Source organism: Stigmatopora nigra, chromosome 8 (assembly GCF_051989575.1).
Source record: "Stigmatopora nigra isolate UIUO_SnigA chromosome 8, RoL_Snig_1.1, whole genome shotgun sequence".
NCBI lineage: Eukaryota > Metazoa > Chordata > Actinopteri > Syngnathiformes > Syngnathidae > Stigmatopora > Stigmatopora nigra.
Genome location: NC_135515.1, coordinates 4,023,403 through 4,038,029, shown reverse-complemented (window position 1 = coordinate 4,038,029; position 14,627 = coordinate 4,023,403). Strand labels below are relative to the sequence as shown.

Sequence of the window (14,627 nt, the reverse complement as noted above, 5' to 3'; positions counted from 1 at the left end):
GATCTCGTTATGAATCGTATACTGGCTGACCGCATAGCACTTTAGATTTCATTCTCATCGCACCAATCCTCGTTTGCTTTTTTTTTTTTTCCCCCTAAGTACAATTTTGGTTGAAATTACCCTGCGGCACCGTTTAGTTTTTCTCGGTCGGGAGTTGTGGGAAAAGTGGTGGTTTCTTTACCTGTTTGTGATCAGAGTGGAGATGAAAGTGGATTGCGGCCTCATTGTTATTCATGGAGTCTGTGCTGATATGATAAAGTGTCTCCTCGTAGATGTTATACGGCAAACTGCCTTAATTTCTCCCAACGGATTCCCATTATTTCTCATCGCCGCTATTGACGGCAATAGGTGTTCTAATCCATTAAGGGCCGCTAAGGGTTAGTTGCGGTTATTTACAAAAAAAAAAACATTTGACCAAAGACTACTATGAATGCGATGTAAATATTTATTGAATTGAATTGAATGCTTTTATTGTCATTATAGTATAATGAGATTTGTAGCTTTCACCGCATAGTACACAAATAACAACAAACAAACTAACTAATTAATTATAAGTAAATACCTAGTCCAGGTCAGATCAGCAGCATAGATCAGCACTAAGTTGTTGAGAGCACCAAATATTTATTGTTATTTCCAAATAGTAATAGATAAATATGTGATCAATATAATAACTAAGTAGTATAAGTAGTAGACAACATGGGTAAGTGGTCCTAAGCACAAAACTTGAGTTGAGTATGGTGACAGCTTTTGGAAAAGGACTGTCCTGGAGTCTGATTGTGTTTTTCAAATTAAAAGCCTTTATTATCATTATAAAATACCTGCGTATACCAAAATTAGTGATTGGCTATTATGGCTCTTATGATTGTGTTATAGTTATCCAAAGAGAAAACCTATCATTATTATGTATTCTAAAAACCAGAATTGCCTGGTTTCAAGGTCTACCAAAATTGGAAATACCATTTTTCACGACTTTTGTTTTAAAACAATTATGAAATGAAAAAGAATCATTGCAGAAACAGTTCTTTTAAATAAATACATAAATAAAGTATTAATTTTAAGGTCAGCAATGGCCATAAAGGCACAACCATTGAGTCAACTAGCAAAGTAGTTGTTGATTAATTTTATATTCATTGAAATATTTGTGCTCAGTTTGACTTTGTGGAGCTGCTGGATGGTCGACGACTCCTTGTTCGAGGACCCCCGGGTCTGGAGGGTCCGGCCGCCCTGCAACGGAGCCCGGCGCTGCCCGTCACCCACGACACGGGTTTCATCCAGTACATGGAATCCGGCATATGGCACCTGGCTGTCTATAACGATGGGAAAGACGTGGAAACTGTTTCCTTTCTCACTACAGCCATTGGTAAGCATGCTGGAATAGTAAATAATAACATTTCAATGCTCCTAGAATAGATATCAGTACCTATGATGAGATTTGAATGTTAATCAGTTCAGAACTGGACAAAACTACAAAATCAGAACATCATACTTGGGGTACTTAGGTTTTTTTTAACCTCAATTTGCTCCAATTTTAATGCCTCTGAATCCTTGATTGCATTTAGCATATCAGACAAGGCTCAATGGGGAAAGAGTGTCACGTTTTGCCACCATGGCAGCTCTTTAATTAAAAGGAGCCGTGTCAGGAATGGGATGCAGATCTGTCCCCGTTCGGACCCCCGCCACCTCCACCATGCACAAGCGGGCGGCCGTTGTAATTTGATATTTATGACATGACACCAAAGGGCGAGTCAGGCCGGCTTGTTTACTCTGCTTATTTCTTCTCGACCAGGGAGCTCGGCAAAGTTCCCCCGCCCTGGCGAAGCGCGGAAATATAGAGCTGAAAAAGGGCCGAGGGCATGACGGATCGGGATTCGGTGGGAGCGAGGGCGGGGTGGGGGCTGTTAGCGGGTTCCGCTGGATTACTCAGAGTTGGTGGGTTTGCATATGAGCTCTTCTGCCCACAGGAGGGCCTCTTTTAGAAAATGGGTCACTGGTTAAGTGCCCTTAAGCAGAAATTTAATCCCACCGACTGGTTGAGCTGCACAGGCTTCGGGTTGACCTTCAAACGGGGGGCGCTCAGGTAGAGGAATGTGGGAGATCCCAAAAAAACAACAAAAAAAGCAGCATTTTCAGATCCGATATTGTACGCGTGTATGCCTTTTAAGGTTGCTGGGTTCAGACACAAAAGAGTTTCCATATGGTGGATGTTCATGGTCATGTAAACTCCAATGCCAAATTGAATAATAATGCTATTATGTTACTTGAAAATGTTCTAAATAAAAGACTAACCTTTCAAGAAAAATAATAATAAAAAAGTGCATCCGTTAACAGTACCTATGAAACATCAACAAAATAAAGGACTAATGTATCAACATACTCATCACTCATCATTAAAGTAAAAAGTATAAAGTACAAAGTAAAAAGGAATATATTGAGAAATATTAAAATGTCCTTTTAAAAAAGATAGAGGGGCTGTAAAACACGAAAAACAAATAAGAGTAGACACAGCCACTGCCACTGGCTTCCGCGTGATGGCGCCATCTTGGGAAAAAAAAAAATTTGGACAACGTTGGCAGACCGGATTAAAAAGCCTAACGGGCCGTATGTGGCCCGCAGGCCGTAGTTTTCCTATGTCTCAGCTGACCACTTGTCCGCCGTGCTACCCTCACATTTTTAATTTTATATATAATATATTGTTGTTTAAATATAATTTCTTTTTTATCTATTTTGGCAGCTTCATAGTTCTGGAGCATGCGAACGAAGGAAAGAGCGCCGATTAAACTGGCACCGCCACTGTGGGTAAAGGCGCAATAGTTAGGTCCCGCGATACACGGTAATGAATTTCAATGAAGGCCGCCGCTTGAATGGGTGATTTATGCGTCAGGCTGGCGTGAGGCGTACGCCTAAGAGATATCCGTGGCCGCTTTCCAAGCAGAACGCCAGGCGGGAAGAACGTGGCCAGGGCTGATGTGTATTCAACGCTGAGGAGACAGGGTTCGCGCTTAGTCAATTAAATGTGACAGCGACAGCTTTTAAATGTCATAAAAAAATAGGAATGGCTAGAATGTGTCAAAAGGTCTCGTTAGCATGCTCGACCGTCCGTTTAGAACCAAAGTGCTAGGGTGCATTCGGACATTTTAATTGGATAAAATTGTATGTAATGTGAGAGGATATTGGAGTACCTGTAGAAAACCCACATAGGCATGGGGAGATTATGCTAACTCTACAGAAAGGTTGGATTGAAGAGTTAAATTTAGAACTGTTAACGGAGGTGCTAACCACCGTGCTAATCGTCTTTTGTCAGTTATTTAGCAACTTCATCTGAAACTAAGGGTACTATATGTTCATTTTCACATCAATGTATGAAACATACATCATAACTATCCCTTGATAATGCCCTGCTTTTTTCCTATTGTCACCGTACCGAGGCCTACGAAAAAAATCGTACTTCTTTCGGGACGTCTCGTTCACAAAAGCTTCGGCCAGCCAGCTTCTTTTGTCCGTCTTCGCCTAGCGTCTTCGCCGATGATTGACTCTCCCGAGGAACGGGAAACCCAATCCGGAGCTCGTCTTTCGGAGTTCTTTGTGACGGACACAAGAGCTTCTTTTGTCCGCCAAAAAAGTTGCTTGCCGGAATGAGACGGAGGATTTTTTTTTTGGGTGGCGCCTGGCGATTTAAGGCATTCTTATGACTTTGATAATTAAGTTAATGTCCTTAGCGGCGGCTACGGACAAAGTGCATCATTGCAATATGATCCTGATTGACGAGCAGGGGAAAAAAATAGAACATGTCAGGCATTTGTTAAAATGTCCATTTGCATATTTAATGGCTGCATTAAATTAGTCAAACACGACATAAACATTGAGAAGGAAAGAATGATTTATTGTTTACTATAAACAGCGTCATGATGAATGCACATTAATCATGGGAATGATTTTTTTTCTGTAAGAAACAAAAGCATGCATGCATAATAATCACATTGTTGAACCGACCCTAAAACTACTTACTATATTAAATAATTTTGTGAAAATTGGGTTAATTTAAGTGTTGGACTAAGAAGAAGTAAATATATTTTAGAGTCAAATTAAATTTGAACAATGACTAAATTGCTCATTTAACCTAAATTATTCACTTTTAATTATCCTCAATTAAATGATATTTATCTCATTAACTTTTTTGTAGTTGTTTACATTTCAAATACATCTATTAAAACATTATCTTAAAAATAAATAGAATTTTCGGGAATACAAAACACAAAAAAATGCTGTTATTATAATTCAGTTTATAAAAGTCAATATTTAAAGTATTCTTTTTAATGATAATGTCTAAGAGCTGATTAGAACTCAAAATTAACTGAAACACATCAATAAAAGAATTAAACTATTTAATTTTTAATTGAAACAAGGATCAAATGTGATAAATATTTTTAAAACATCCAAATGTGTTTATACATTGTCTTCATATAATTCAATTAACATAGAAAATACTCAGAACTCCTTTAAAAAACAATTTAAGCTCATCCTTGACACCAATAGTTGTCCAATCCATTTGAACTGAAAGCATTTGGCAGTCAATCAACGTCCAACTGGATTGGACAATCCCAACCAATTCCAATTCACAGCAGGTGGATAAAAAACATCTCGATTTCAGTCTAGTTCCACTCTAATGGAAAAATGGCCGTTCCTTCTTCTGAAATGGGACTCATCCCCATCATTAACGGCCAAGATAATAATCAAGCCTCTGAGAAAGAACAAGTGGGAGGAATGTTGTCCAGCCATTACTGTGCAAAAGACCTCCTTGTTAGCCATTTTGTCTTTCCGCCTCTTTAGATTCGGTGGAGGAGTGTCCAAGCAGCTGCTTCGGGAACGGAGACTGCGTGGCCGGAACCTGCCGTTGCTTTCTTGGATTTAAAGGCCCCGATTGCGGTCGAGGTCAGTTCCCATGACCTTAATTTAAAGCAATGAGTGATGCAATATTCAACCTCAAATACATGTTATTTGGAATTGACCAATACTACAAAATACTATTGGTGCTGCAACTATTCATTGTTTCAGTCGAGTACTCTGATTTGGAAAAAAATATTGCTGTCACACGCCAAACTGTTTGTTTTTTCATTTTAATTATTAACAAATTGCCCGATATTTGTTGCATTTCTAAGACTATTTTGACAGTAAACGCTTTCTCCCACAGCTGCCTGTCCGGTTCTGTGCAGCGGCAACGGTCAATACCTGAAAGGTCGCTGCATGTGTCACAGTGGCTGGAAGGGCTCCGAGTGTGACGTCCCCACCAACCAATGCGTCGACGTCACCTGCAGTAATCGTGGCACCTGCATTGTTGGCACCTGCATTTGCAATCCTGGTTTCAAAGGAGAGAACTGTGAGGAAGGTAATGAACGGCCCACTTTGGTTCAACAATTTCAATGGATTGAGTTTAGTTTGTAATGTTAAACCAAAGAAGCGCGAAATGCAGTTTTAATCCCACTTTTGGGCTATGTTCACATGCATTTTTCATGTTGTTCCACCTAATCTAAAATACACACATCTATATAAATCTTGGAAAATACATTACCATTTGTTAAAATTGATTAGCTTCAATATTTTTTTTAAATACTCCTAAAGTACAGTTGTTAGGGTTATTAGCCTTACATTATTATATATTCGCTTGAAATGAAGAGAGTACTTTGCTTCCTACATCTAAAATGCTTACAACTAAGTAAATGCTTTGCTCCTTAATTAGACTAAACTTAAGTTTACAAAAATACGTACATAGTACTATATTATACATTTATATTAACACCAATATATCGAACTTTGCAGCACAAAAAAGCAAATATCCAGTGACAATATTAGAATCAATAAAAAAACACAATCAAGCTCAATTTAACACATTGCAATATTCTATTTATAAGTAAAAAATCATCCCTTTTGTATTAAAAAAAAAATCCACATAGCGTATGGTTCATATTTTTAATTTATACTTACATTAATGGAACCAACTTTTCAGAACAAAGACAGCCTTACAGTCGAGACTATTTTCTAATTAGTTTATTTATGAAAAGCAAATATTTCAACATCCTAATTTGCTCACAGTCTTATTTTGTGCTGCACAACTAATTTGCATTGAAAAATCGCAAATAATATGGCTATATTGTTGTATGGCTTCGTTTCTATTGGTCAAAAAATACATTTGGATTCATTCCCGAGGTATCGCATCAGGAACAGCAGATCCTAAAATCTCGACCCGTTTGCAAAAATGTGCCATCGGGACATCCCCATTCCAAACAATACTGGAAAACCACGCACAGATGGAGAGCGCTCGCCGGCGACATCAGTGGCGCCCCTATTTTCGAATGACACAAAACGGACACAAGGGCGTCGGCGCTAGGACAAACGGCATTTCTCGCCTCAAGCCAGATGGTTTGGGCAGCAGGCGTGAGGATCGGAGGACTAACTGACAAGAAGCGCTCTCCTGGCAATTAATCACAAGCGATTGAAGGTCGTAGCGAAGAAAGGTAACCGCTGACACGCCAACCTGAAATAGAATGGGGGGCCCGCGGATGTCGGGGACCCCCATTTATCAAAATCCCTGCTGCTATTTTTCATCTTTTGAAATGAGAGCTGACAAAACACAATGGCCGTCGTCGTCCAGCTCCCGACGGATTCCGCGTCCGGCTTTGCACACCAGAAATGCTTTTGTTATTGACTTATTGTCTGCCATTGACGGATAGGGACGCCCAATCCGTTTGAAGTAGGAGACTGACAGCCAATGAAATCGACTCAAGGTAGACTTGTGGTCAACTCATTCAATTTCAATGAGATTTTTTTGGGAGTACCGTTTTTTTGAGAGAATGTATTGCTATTTTCCAATATTTTGGTTGTAGTATCTCATTTAAACTGGGGATATTATGTTGTTTTTCAGTGGACTGCCTGGACCCGACATGTTCCGGCCGAGGGGTGTGCGTCCAGGGTGACTGCCACTGCTTCGTGGGTTGGGGTGGCCAAGGCTGCGAGAGCCCCCGGGCCTCCTGTACGGACCAATGCTCCGGTCACGGCGCCTTCCTTGCTGACACAGCCACGTGCAATTGCGACGCCAACTGGACCGGCCATGACTGCTCTACAGGTGAGTGACGTTTCTACCTATTTCCGTACATACCAACACCGCAGAAACTTGTTGTTGATGATGATGACGACAGGGCCTATTTTCGATTATTATTATTACTTTGCAAAAAATCTAGTCATATAATAGGACATTTATATCCCTTCATTTCTGAAACGTCATTCAGCACTCAAGTAAACATGTTTATTCCTGAACAAATATTGAATTGAATGCCTTTATTGTCATAATACAATGAGATTTAAAGCTTTCACCATGTAGTGCACATATAACAACAACAATCAGTCAAATAAATAAGAAATGGTTGTATGGTTTTGAAAAGGTTCAGCACCAAGTTGTGGACAGCGCACCACTTGCTGAGTCAATGGACTCGACAATAAACAAACACATAGATAATCAATGTATAGTAATGATAATGAATCAATAAATAGTTTTAGATGACTGACAGGTCAAAATAATTACATAGTAGTAGTATAGGTAGTAGTAATAAGTCTTGATTGGGTACTATGTGCAAAACTCGGAATGAATATGGTGACAGCTCTGTCCTGAGTCTGTTTGTCTTGGCTGTTATGGCTCTGTAGCCTGTCTATTTATTATTACCACCTAAAACACATATATTGTAATTGTAATATCGCAATATATCGCAGAATCGATTTTATCAAAACAGTCTGTCCAATTAGCTGACTTTTTCGGAAGGCTAATAAAGCATAAACTGTTCAGGGTGTTCTTGTTCCGTCTTAATTAGCGACCGTAAATAATTCCCGGACTGCCGAGCGATGAACGGTAGCGGCCCGGTTATAAAAAAAAAACGCCGATCATCCTTTAAATCTGTGTGAAGGAAGGAAAAGAATCAGCCTAAATAATTACAGAGCTTCAATTTTTGTGACAGACTTTTTAATACCACAACCAACGACAACCTTGACATCTATGGCAGCTCACGCTAACACTTTTGTGTCCTGCCAAAAGACGATATTATAGAAGTTTATTATATTATATAAATTTGATATATTTGGAGTGTAATTGCCAGTCAAGCTGAAACGAAAACAACTGCAAAAAAATGCCAGATAGTTGTCACGTTATTTGACTTCCGTACGATTCTTTGCTACTTGTGTCTAGAAAGCATTCCCATATGTATAGAAAATTGATAGTCCTGTCAGATTTCCAAATGTTTTGGGAGAAAACAAGCTTTTCATTTTATAGCGAAAACCATTTCCCATGTAAATCCACATAGACCAAACACTTCCCTTTTAACAACGCATCCCCATTGGATTAAATCCTGACTCTGATGTACTGATAATCAGTCCACTGGCCTCCGATTGCTTCCACTCAGACAGCAATTTGTTTTTCCGCCTGATGACAATTTCAGTCCGCCATTGGAAGACTCTGAGGATATTCCAAGCGAAGCCTTATGGACGTAATCCGGTCGTTTCTTTGCTATGTGGGGGGGTTAAGGTGCTGAGCTCTGTAAATGATGATGAGTTTGTGCTTTATCCTGTTTACAATGCTCGGCTTACGAACATACAGGATAGCAAACAATCTACGAGGAAGCGTCTCAATATATTTTTCCATCAGGACTCGCTGATGTAATACTTGTGAGGATTAGACGGCATTGGCGTAGGGGGGCTTGGGAACGCCCTGAGTAGTGGGCGACAGGAAATAGCTGAGCTTAATTCATTTGGAGTGGGGTGACTTTGTTCATTATCTGGCAACAAGGCCTGGAATTACATGTTTTTGGTGAAATTATTGTCTTAAATGATTGCTGGTATGTGATGATATTATCAGTTTCTTTTACTAAACCAATTCTTGACCGGACGTTTGGTCACTGGTCTTTTGGTCGCCGGACGTTTGGTCCAAGCAACAACCAATTGAATTACTAATGTGACCATGTATTCTAATAATGCAATATCTGGTCATTCTTAAATGAAATACACAAATGATTTTAAGAATAATACTTTTAAAGAATGACAATCAAAGAAAGCTGCCCTTGGGAGAGCCTTTTTATGACCATCAAAAGCACATCATCGTCTCAGTTTGTGCACGGAGCGAAACTCCCGGAGTTGTTGTCGGCGTGTTTTTCGCCATATGTGCTAACGAGCTCGCGCAAGATGTTCACTTTCCCGCTCGGTGCCTTTCGCGTATGTCGTGTATGTATTGCTATGTGTGTGTGTGTGTATGAACTTGAGATGATTGTGGTCGTGCAAAAATTCCTTTATGAAGAGCATTATGTAATCTTTGCACATCAATTAGTCGTTAAATGGCCCTAAAGTTATTATTATTAACAAACAAGTGACTGAATAAATTATTTAAATGGAAAGGACCAAAAAAAGGACAACATTTGGAGTAAAAACTGCATTTATAAAAAAAATATGAATGAAAATATTGAATAATGATTGTCTGACTGGTGACTTCTTTTCGGGCTAGTATAATTTCCAGCAATGAAATTTAAAGTTTCAATGGAAACCCCCCCCCCCCCCAAAAAACACAGAATAGTCCACATTTCTCAAAAAGAAAATACATCATGCCTTGAAACTGTTCAATTTTTAGGATAAAATCCTCAAATATGACTAAGACACAGTTCACATTTGTGCTTTTTGTCCACTCTTATTAGAAGTGTATTGTCAGAGTTTCCTTTCAGCATCCGTGAGACAAAGTATCAGAGCGTATCCCCCCTCATTCCTCCACAATAACTCCTGTATTTGAATTCTCTTCCACCCCCCTTTCTCCCACTTTGTCTCCCACAGAGATTTGCGCGGCCGACTGCGGCGGCCACGGTATCTGCTCGTCGGGCACCTGTCGCTGCGAGGACGGCTGGACGGGCCCCGGTTGCGCCCAGAGGGCGTGTCACCCTCGTTGCAACGACCACGGCACCTGCAAGGATGGCAAATGCGAGTGCAGTCCCGGCTGGAACGGCGAACACTGCACCATCGGTAGGTGGCATCTACGTGGCCTTTCGTCGTGATGGGGGAGGGGCCTCGATTGGCGTATGAGATGAAACTGGGGGGCCACCGTCGGGTGGGCGGGGAGGAAGCATGCTTAATTGAATTTGTGCAACTCGGTAAAGCATGAACGGGTTTACTCAAGGATCCCAGGCTTGCCTTCATGCATTTTAATGTGGGAATGTGCTAAGGTGTCCTTTGAGTTGACTCATCCTCCCCCTCCTTCTGTGCTCCTCATTTCCGGCCGCCTGACCGGTTTGGGCCGCTCTATGTGTATGTGTGTGTATGTTTGTTTTTGCTCTTTTCTTTGCACTGCTTCTTTAAGGTTTTGTGTAATAAGCAAGCGCTGTCTTGAAAACATTGTATTTTTCGGATGTCACCGTTATTTCTGGGGTATGCGTGCACCCGGTGGAACTAACGGTGAAAAATAGATATATGGAAAAAACTAAATGGAATCTGTAGTCTCCACTTTCAGGTAAATGCATCATGTTTTGGGGGGAAAAAAAGTACTACAATGGGAGATTTCAGTAAAAGTATGCATAACAGTCATAAGTACATCCTATATTCTCATATTCAGGTAGTCTCCTTTCAGGTAAAAATTGCCATTCCAAAACTTAACAATGAGCGTACATGAAAAGTAATGATCAAAATATACTTTACACCCTAACATGTGTCAAAGTGGCGGCCCGGGGGCCAAATCTGGCCTGCCACATAATTTTGTGGGGCCCGGGAAAGTAAATCATGCCAACTTTCTGTTTTAGGATCAAATTAAAATGAACAGTATAGATGTATATTAAATGTCCTGATCTTCCCCCTTTTAAATCAAGAATTGTATTCTTTTAATCCATTTTATCTGTGTTTTTAGTTTAAAAATAAATTTGTAAAATCTAAAAATACATCAAAATAGCTCAAATAAACATTGTTTTAGATCTTTAAAAAAAACGGAATATTCAGGGCTTTTAATCCAGTTCTTTTAATCCATTTATAAAGAAAAAATCTAAATATTCGGCCCAAGTGAAATCAAGTTGACGTTAAAGCGGCCCGTGAACCAACCCGAGTCTGACACCCTGCTTTACACCCTAAAATATCCCCCTTTTGCTCCACTTGGATTTAGTTGACCAAGATCCTTAAGCCCACTACCTCCCTTCGAGTAAAATTGGTATCTTTAAAACAACCAATATCCACTCCAGATTCATCCACTTGGATAATGACACACTATTGGCTTCCTCCAACCCAATAAAAACATTTTTATAATGTTTTTTGTTCTCCATTGTGACGTTCCCAATGTCCCACGGACCTGATTAGATTTACAATTTTGTCTACATCATCACGTGTTCCCTTCTGACAGCAAAGGTCCTTTGTTAAATATAATTTTTGTATTTGGGCTAGGAAAATGATGATGGATGTTGTGAGGATTGACAGCTCACCAAGTATGATTGGCGCTCAGCAGGACAGGTGGCTTTTTATTTACTTAGCGCCCCGCTATTTAATGTCAGACCTGTCACGCCCGTTCAACGTCAAGGGCCAGGCCAACCAAAGGTCGCCCCGTCCAAAACGGGCAGTCCTCATGCGGGACTTCTACAGCAAAGTTCAGTGATCCACGAAGTGATGTACAATAATAATCAACAAGTTTTAGTGATTAAGATCCATTCTTTAACTGCCGTGGAAGATATTCAGCCCCCGCCTAGAGGGAGTCCCTAACCTTTCGACCGCCTGAGTCGATTCCATAGACATCTTGGCACTTTTTCCTCATTTCCTTGTTTGCTCTTGGACAACAACAACATTTTGGGAAGAAAAGTGCACTACAGTTCAGGCAAACTTGAACTTTCAGATGTTCGAAAAGTAGCTTTTTCTCTACCAATTTTAAGCATTTTTTGTCAATGACTACCACTCATAGATTTGAACTAGGAAACCGTTAGTAATTATTCCAGTGAACTATTTAAGGTTAACCTGTGCTGTGGGTTAAACTGACCCAAAGACATGTTTTGGATTAAACATCTAGCGCAGGTGTCAAAGTGGCGGTCCGGGGGCTAAATCTGGCCCGTCACATCATTTTGTGCGGCCCGAGAAAGTAAATCATGAGTTCTGACTTTCTGTTTTAGGATCAAATTAAAATGAAGAGTATAGATGTATATTAAATTTCCTGATTTTCCCCCTTTTAAATCAATAATTGTAATTTTTTAATCATTTTTTTCAGTTTTTAGTTCAAAAATCATTTTGTAAAATCTAAAAATATATTTAAAAAAATTTAAAATAAACATTGTTTCAGATCTATAAAAAACTGAATATTCAGGGCTTTTAATCCAGTTCTTTTAATCCATTTAAAAAAAAGATAATCTAAATATTATATCTAAAATGGTCCAGCCCACATAAAACCAAATTGACGTTAATGCAGCCCGCGAACTAACCCGAGTCTGACATCCTTAATCTAGCGGGTCAAATTGACCCTCGGATATATTTATGGCTAAATATGCAACAAGCTCATCATGACATTGGGACTTTATTTTTTTTGCTAACGGGTCACGTTGACCCATGGGTCAATATTTATGACTAAACATGCACCAGTCAAATTTAAACATGGACATCCAATTGAGCTCTATATGCTTTTTGTTTTTGGTTAAACATGTTTACATTTGACCCACTGACATATTCAGTGTATAACATACAGTCACAACTACAACGGTAACACGTAAATGTATCAACAGTTAAACATTCAGCAGGTCAAACTGACCTGTGAATATATTTATGGTTAATTATGCGGTAAGCTGATACAGGCATAATTCAGTAGTCAAATATGTAGCAGGTCACATTGGCCCGTAAATATGTATCTGATTAAAAATGCATGTTGGCCCATTGAATTTTGTAACAGGGGTTATTTGGTAGGGGGAGGGGTTAAAGACAAAGGTCAGATCGACATTTTCAACCAATCACATTGCATAATTGAGGACACTCCTCCAACCTTTTCAGGTAAAAGCTCTCTTTAACTAAAGCAGTTTTTTTTGTGCATTTAGTTAAAGTGTAATTGGTAATTCCTCCATTATTGATGAACCATTTTGAGCTCTCTCAAAGAAAATCCCTCCGTGGCGCCCATTTAGAAGTCAAGGATCAACATTTAAAATCAATTGTCACAATCAAGGCGGCTCATTTCAAGCCCGTTGGAAGACGAAAACGTTCGAAAGACAACCCGACTCGCTCATTCGTCAATCGGACTTGAAAAAGCTCCCTTGGGATGGTGCATCCATCGCCTGCATGCTTTGTTTTCATCTTGGCGTTGGCTCATGTTTATCGTCTTTTTTGCCCGTGACGCATGCTTTGTTTTGTTTTTCCTTGGTCGCACTAACACTCTGCCTTGCTGTCTCTACCTTCCCTTATTCTATTGTCCTTGTCTTTTATCTCCCAAGCTCACTATCTGGATAGGGTAGTGAAAGGTACGACATCCTTCTTTATTTTGCTTTTCCACGTCGCCCTTCCTCCATCATCGTCGTGTGGAATTTTCCAGACAAAAACCGCCATTAACACTACATTTTTTGCACCATTGTCAAGTAGCATTTTCCACGAGTTGTGAAACCCTTTTCCACAACTGGCTTTTCTTTAAGGGAATGAAGCCAAAATGGCGTTTGGGTTTTTTGTTTTTGCCCTGACCGCAGCGCATTATTTATTCTGTCTTTTTATTGAAATTGATTTTTAAGGAGCCTTCATCGTTTAGCGGGAGGCCCTTTTTAAATCGGGCGATCGCCTGAGCCGCATCGATTATCTCGGGCGGACAGACGATGCGCTTAAAAGCTTGTATTCGATTGTCAAATGTGCAAAAAAAATGGCATATAAACACTCACGTAGGAAGTACGTTGTCCAATTAATGGCGTCCAATGGTTATGTTGTAGGAAGAAGCTAACATCTCGTGCTATGGTTATTGTCGTTTTTAATTCATTGGCTGACAGTCTATTATTGACTATGGCAGTCAAAAAGAAAGAAAATAACAACTATGTACATAAAATTGGATTATATCCATCCATTGTACCTCAGTGAAATCAAATCAAATCACAAATACCATTACATACATTGTTATTCCATAGCTGTCAACTTATGTTTTTCCTGTGTTTTATACGATTTTTGATCATTTCAAATTGCCATATGACAATTTTTTAAGGGAAAACTTTTTTTTGTAAAATTGATTTCATTTTACCCATTTTGGCTCTAATCCGGAACGTCTCACTCACTGGCAGCAGACCAAAATATAATAATATTGTCATGCTTTAATAATGATATGCGCTAAATAAATATATAGCGAGTCAGCAAGCAATGTACCCAGACAATCAATATGTCTGCGTTATGCAGCGACATTAATAGAATCCTGAATTTAGTGCATACTGATTGAGAGCTGTTGTATGTTTTGGACAAAAAAAATTAGACTTTTAAGTGTGCCCTATGCGAATAAATACTTTAAAAATAGTTTTTTTTATTAATAATCGCTTAATAAGGGCAATTTCAATCATTAATAAGGGGAGCAATTGGCCAAAATTGACATGGTATGGTATTCGTAAAACCAGAAATTTATTAAACCAACCAGAATTGTCGCATAC

At 39.4% G+C, this 14,627-nt stretch overlaps 1 protein-coding gene across 9 annotated transcripts in view; it reads left to right on the top strand.

Annotated features, from left to right (window-relative positions):
- Window positions 1-14,627, top strand: part of tenm4 (teneurin transmembrane protein 4) — a 125,618-nt gene that overhangs the window by 65,232 nt on the left and 45,759 nt on the right. For 5 of the 9 annotated variants that reach the window (XM_077722143.1, XM_077722148.1, XM_077722147.1 and 2 more), the window contains 6 exons: window positions 1,150-1,360; window positions 4,828-4,929; window positions 5,189-5,383; window positions 6,917-7,117; window positions 9,853-10,038; window positions 13,449-13,475. In XM_077722143.1, the coding sequence (XP_077578269.1) occupies window positions 1,150-1,360; window positions 4,828-4,929; window positions 5,189-5,383; window positions 6,917-7,117; window positions 9,853-10,038; window positions 13,449-13,475 (922 nt within the window). The remainder of the gene's footprint in view (window positions 1-1,149; window positions 1,361-4,827; window positions 4,930-5,188; window positions 5,384-6,916; window positions 7,118-9,852; window positions 10,039-13,448; window positions 13,476-14,627) is intronic. The other 4 variants (XM_077722150.1, XM_077722149.1, XM_077722145.1 and 1 more) reach the window with 1 other exon arrangement.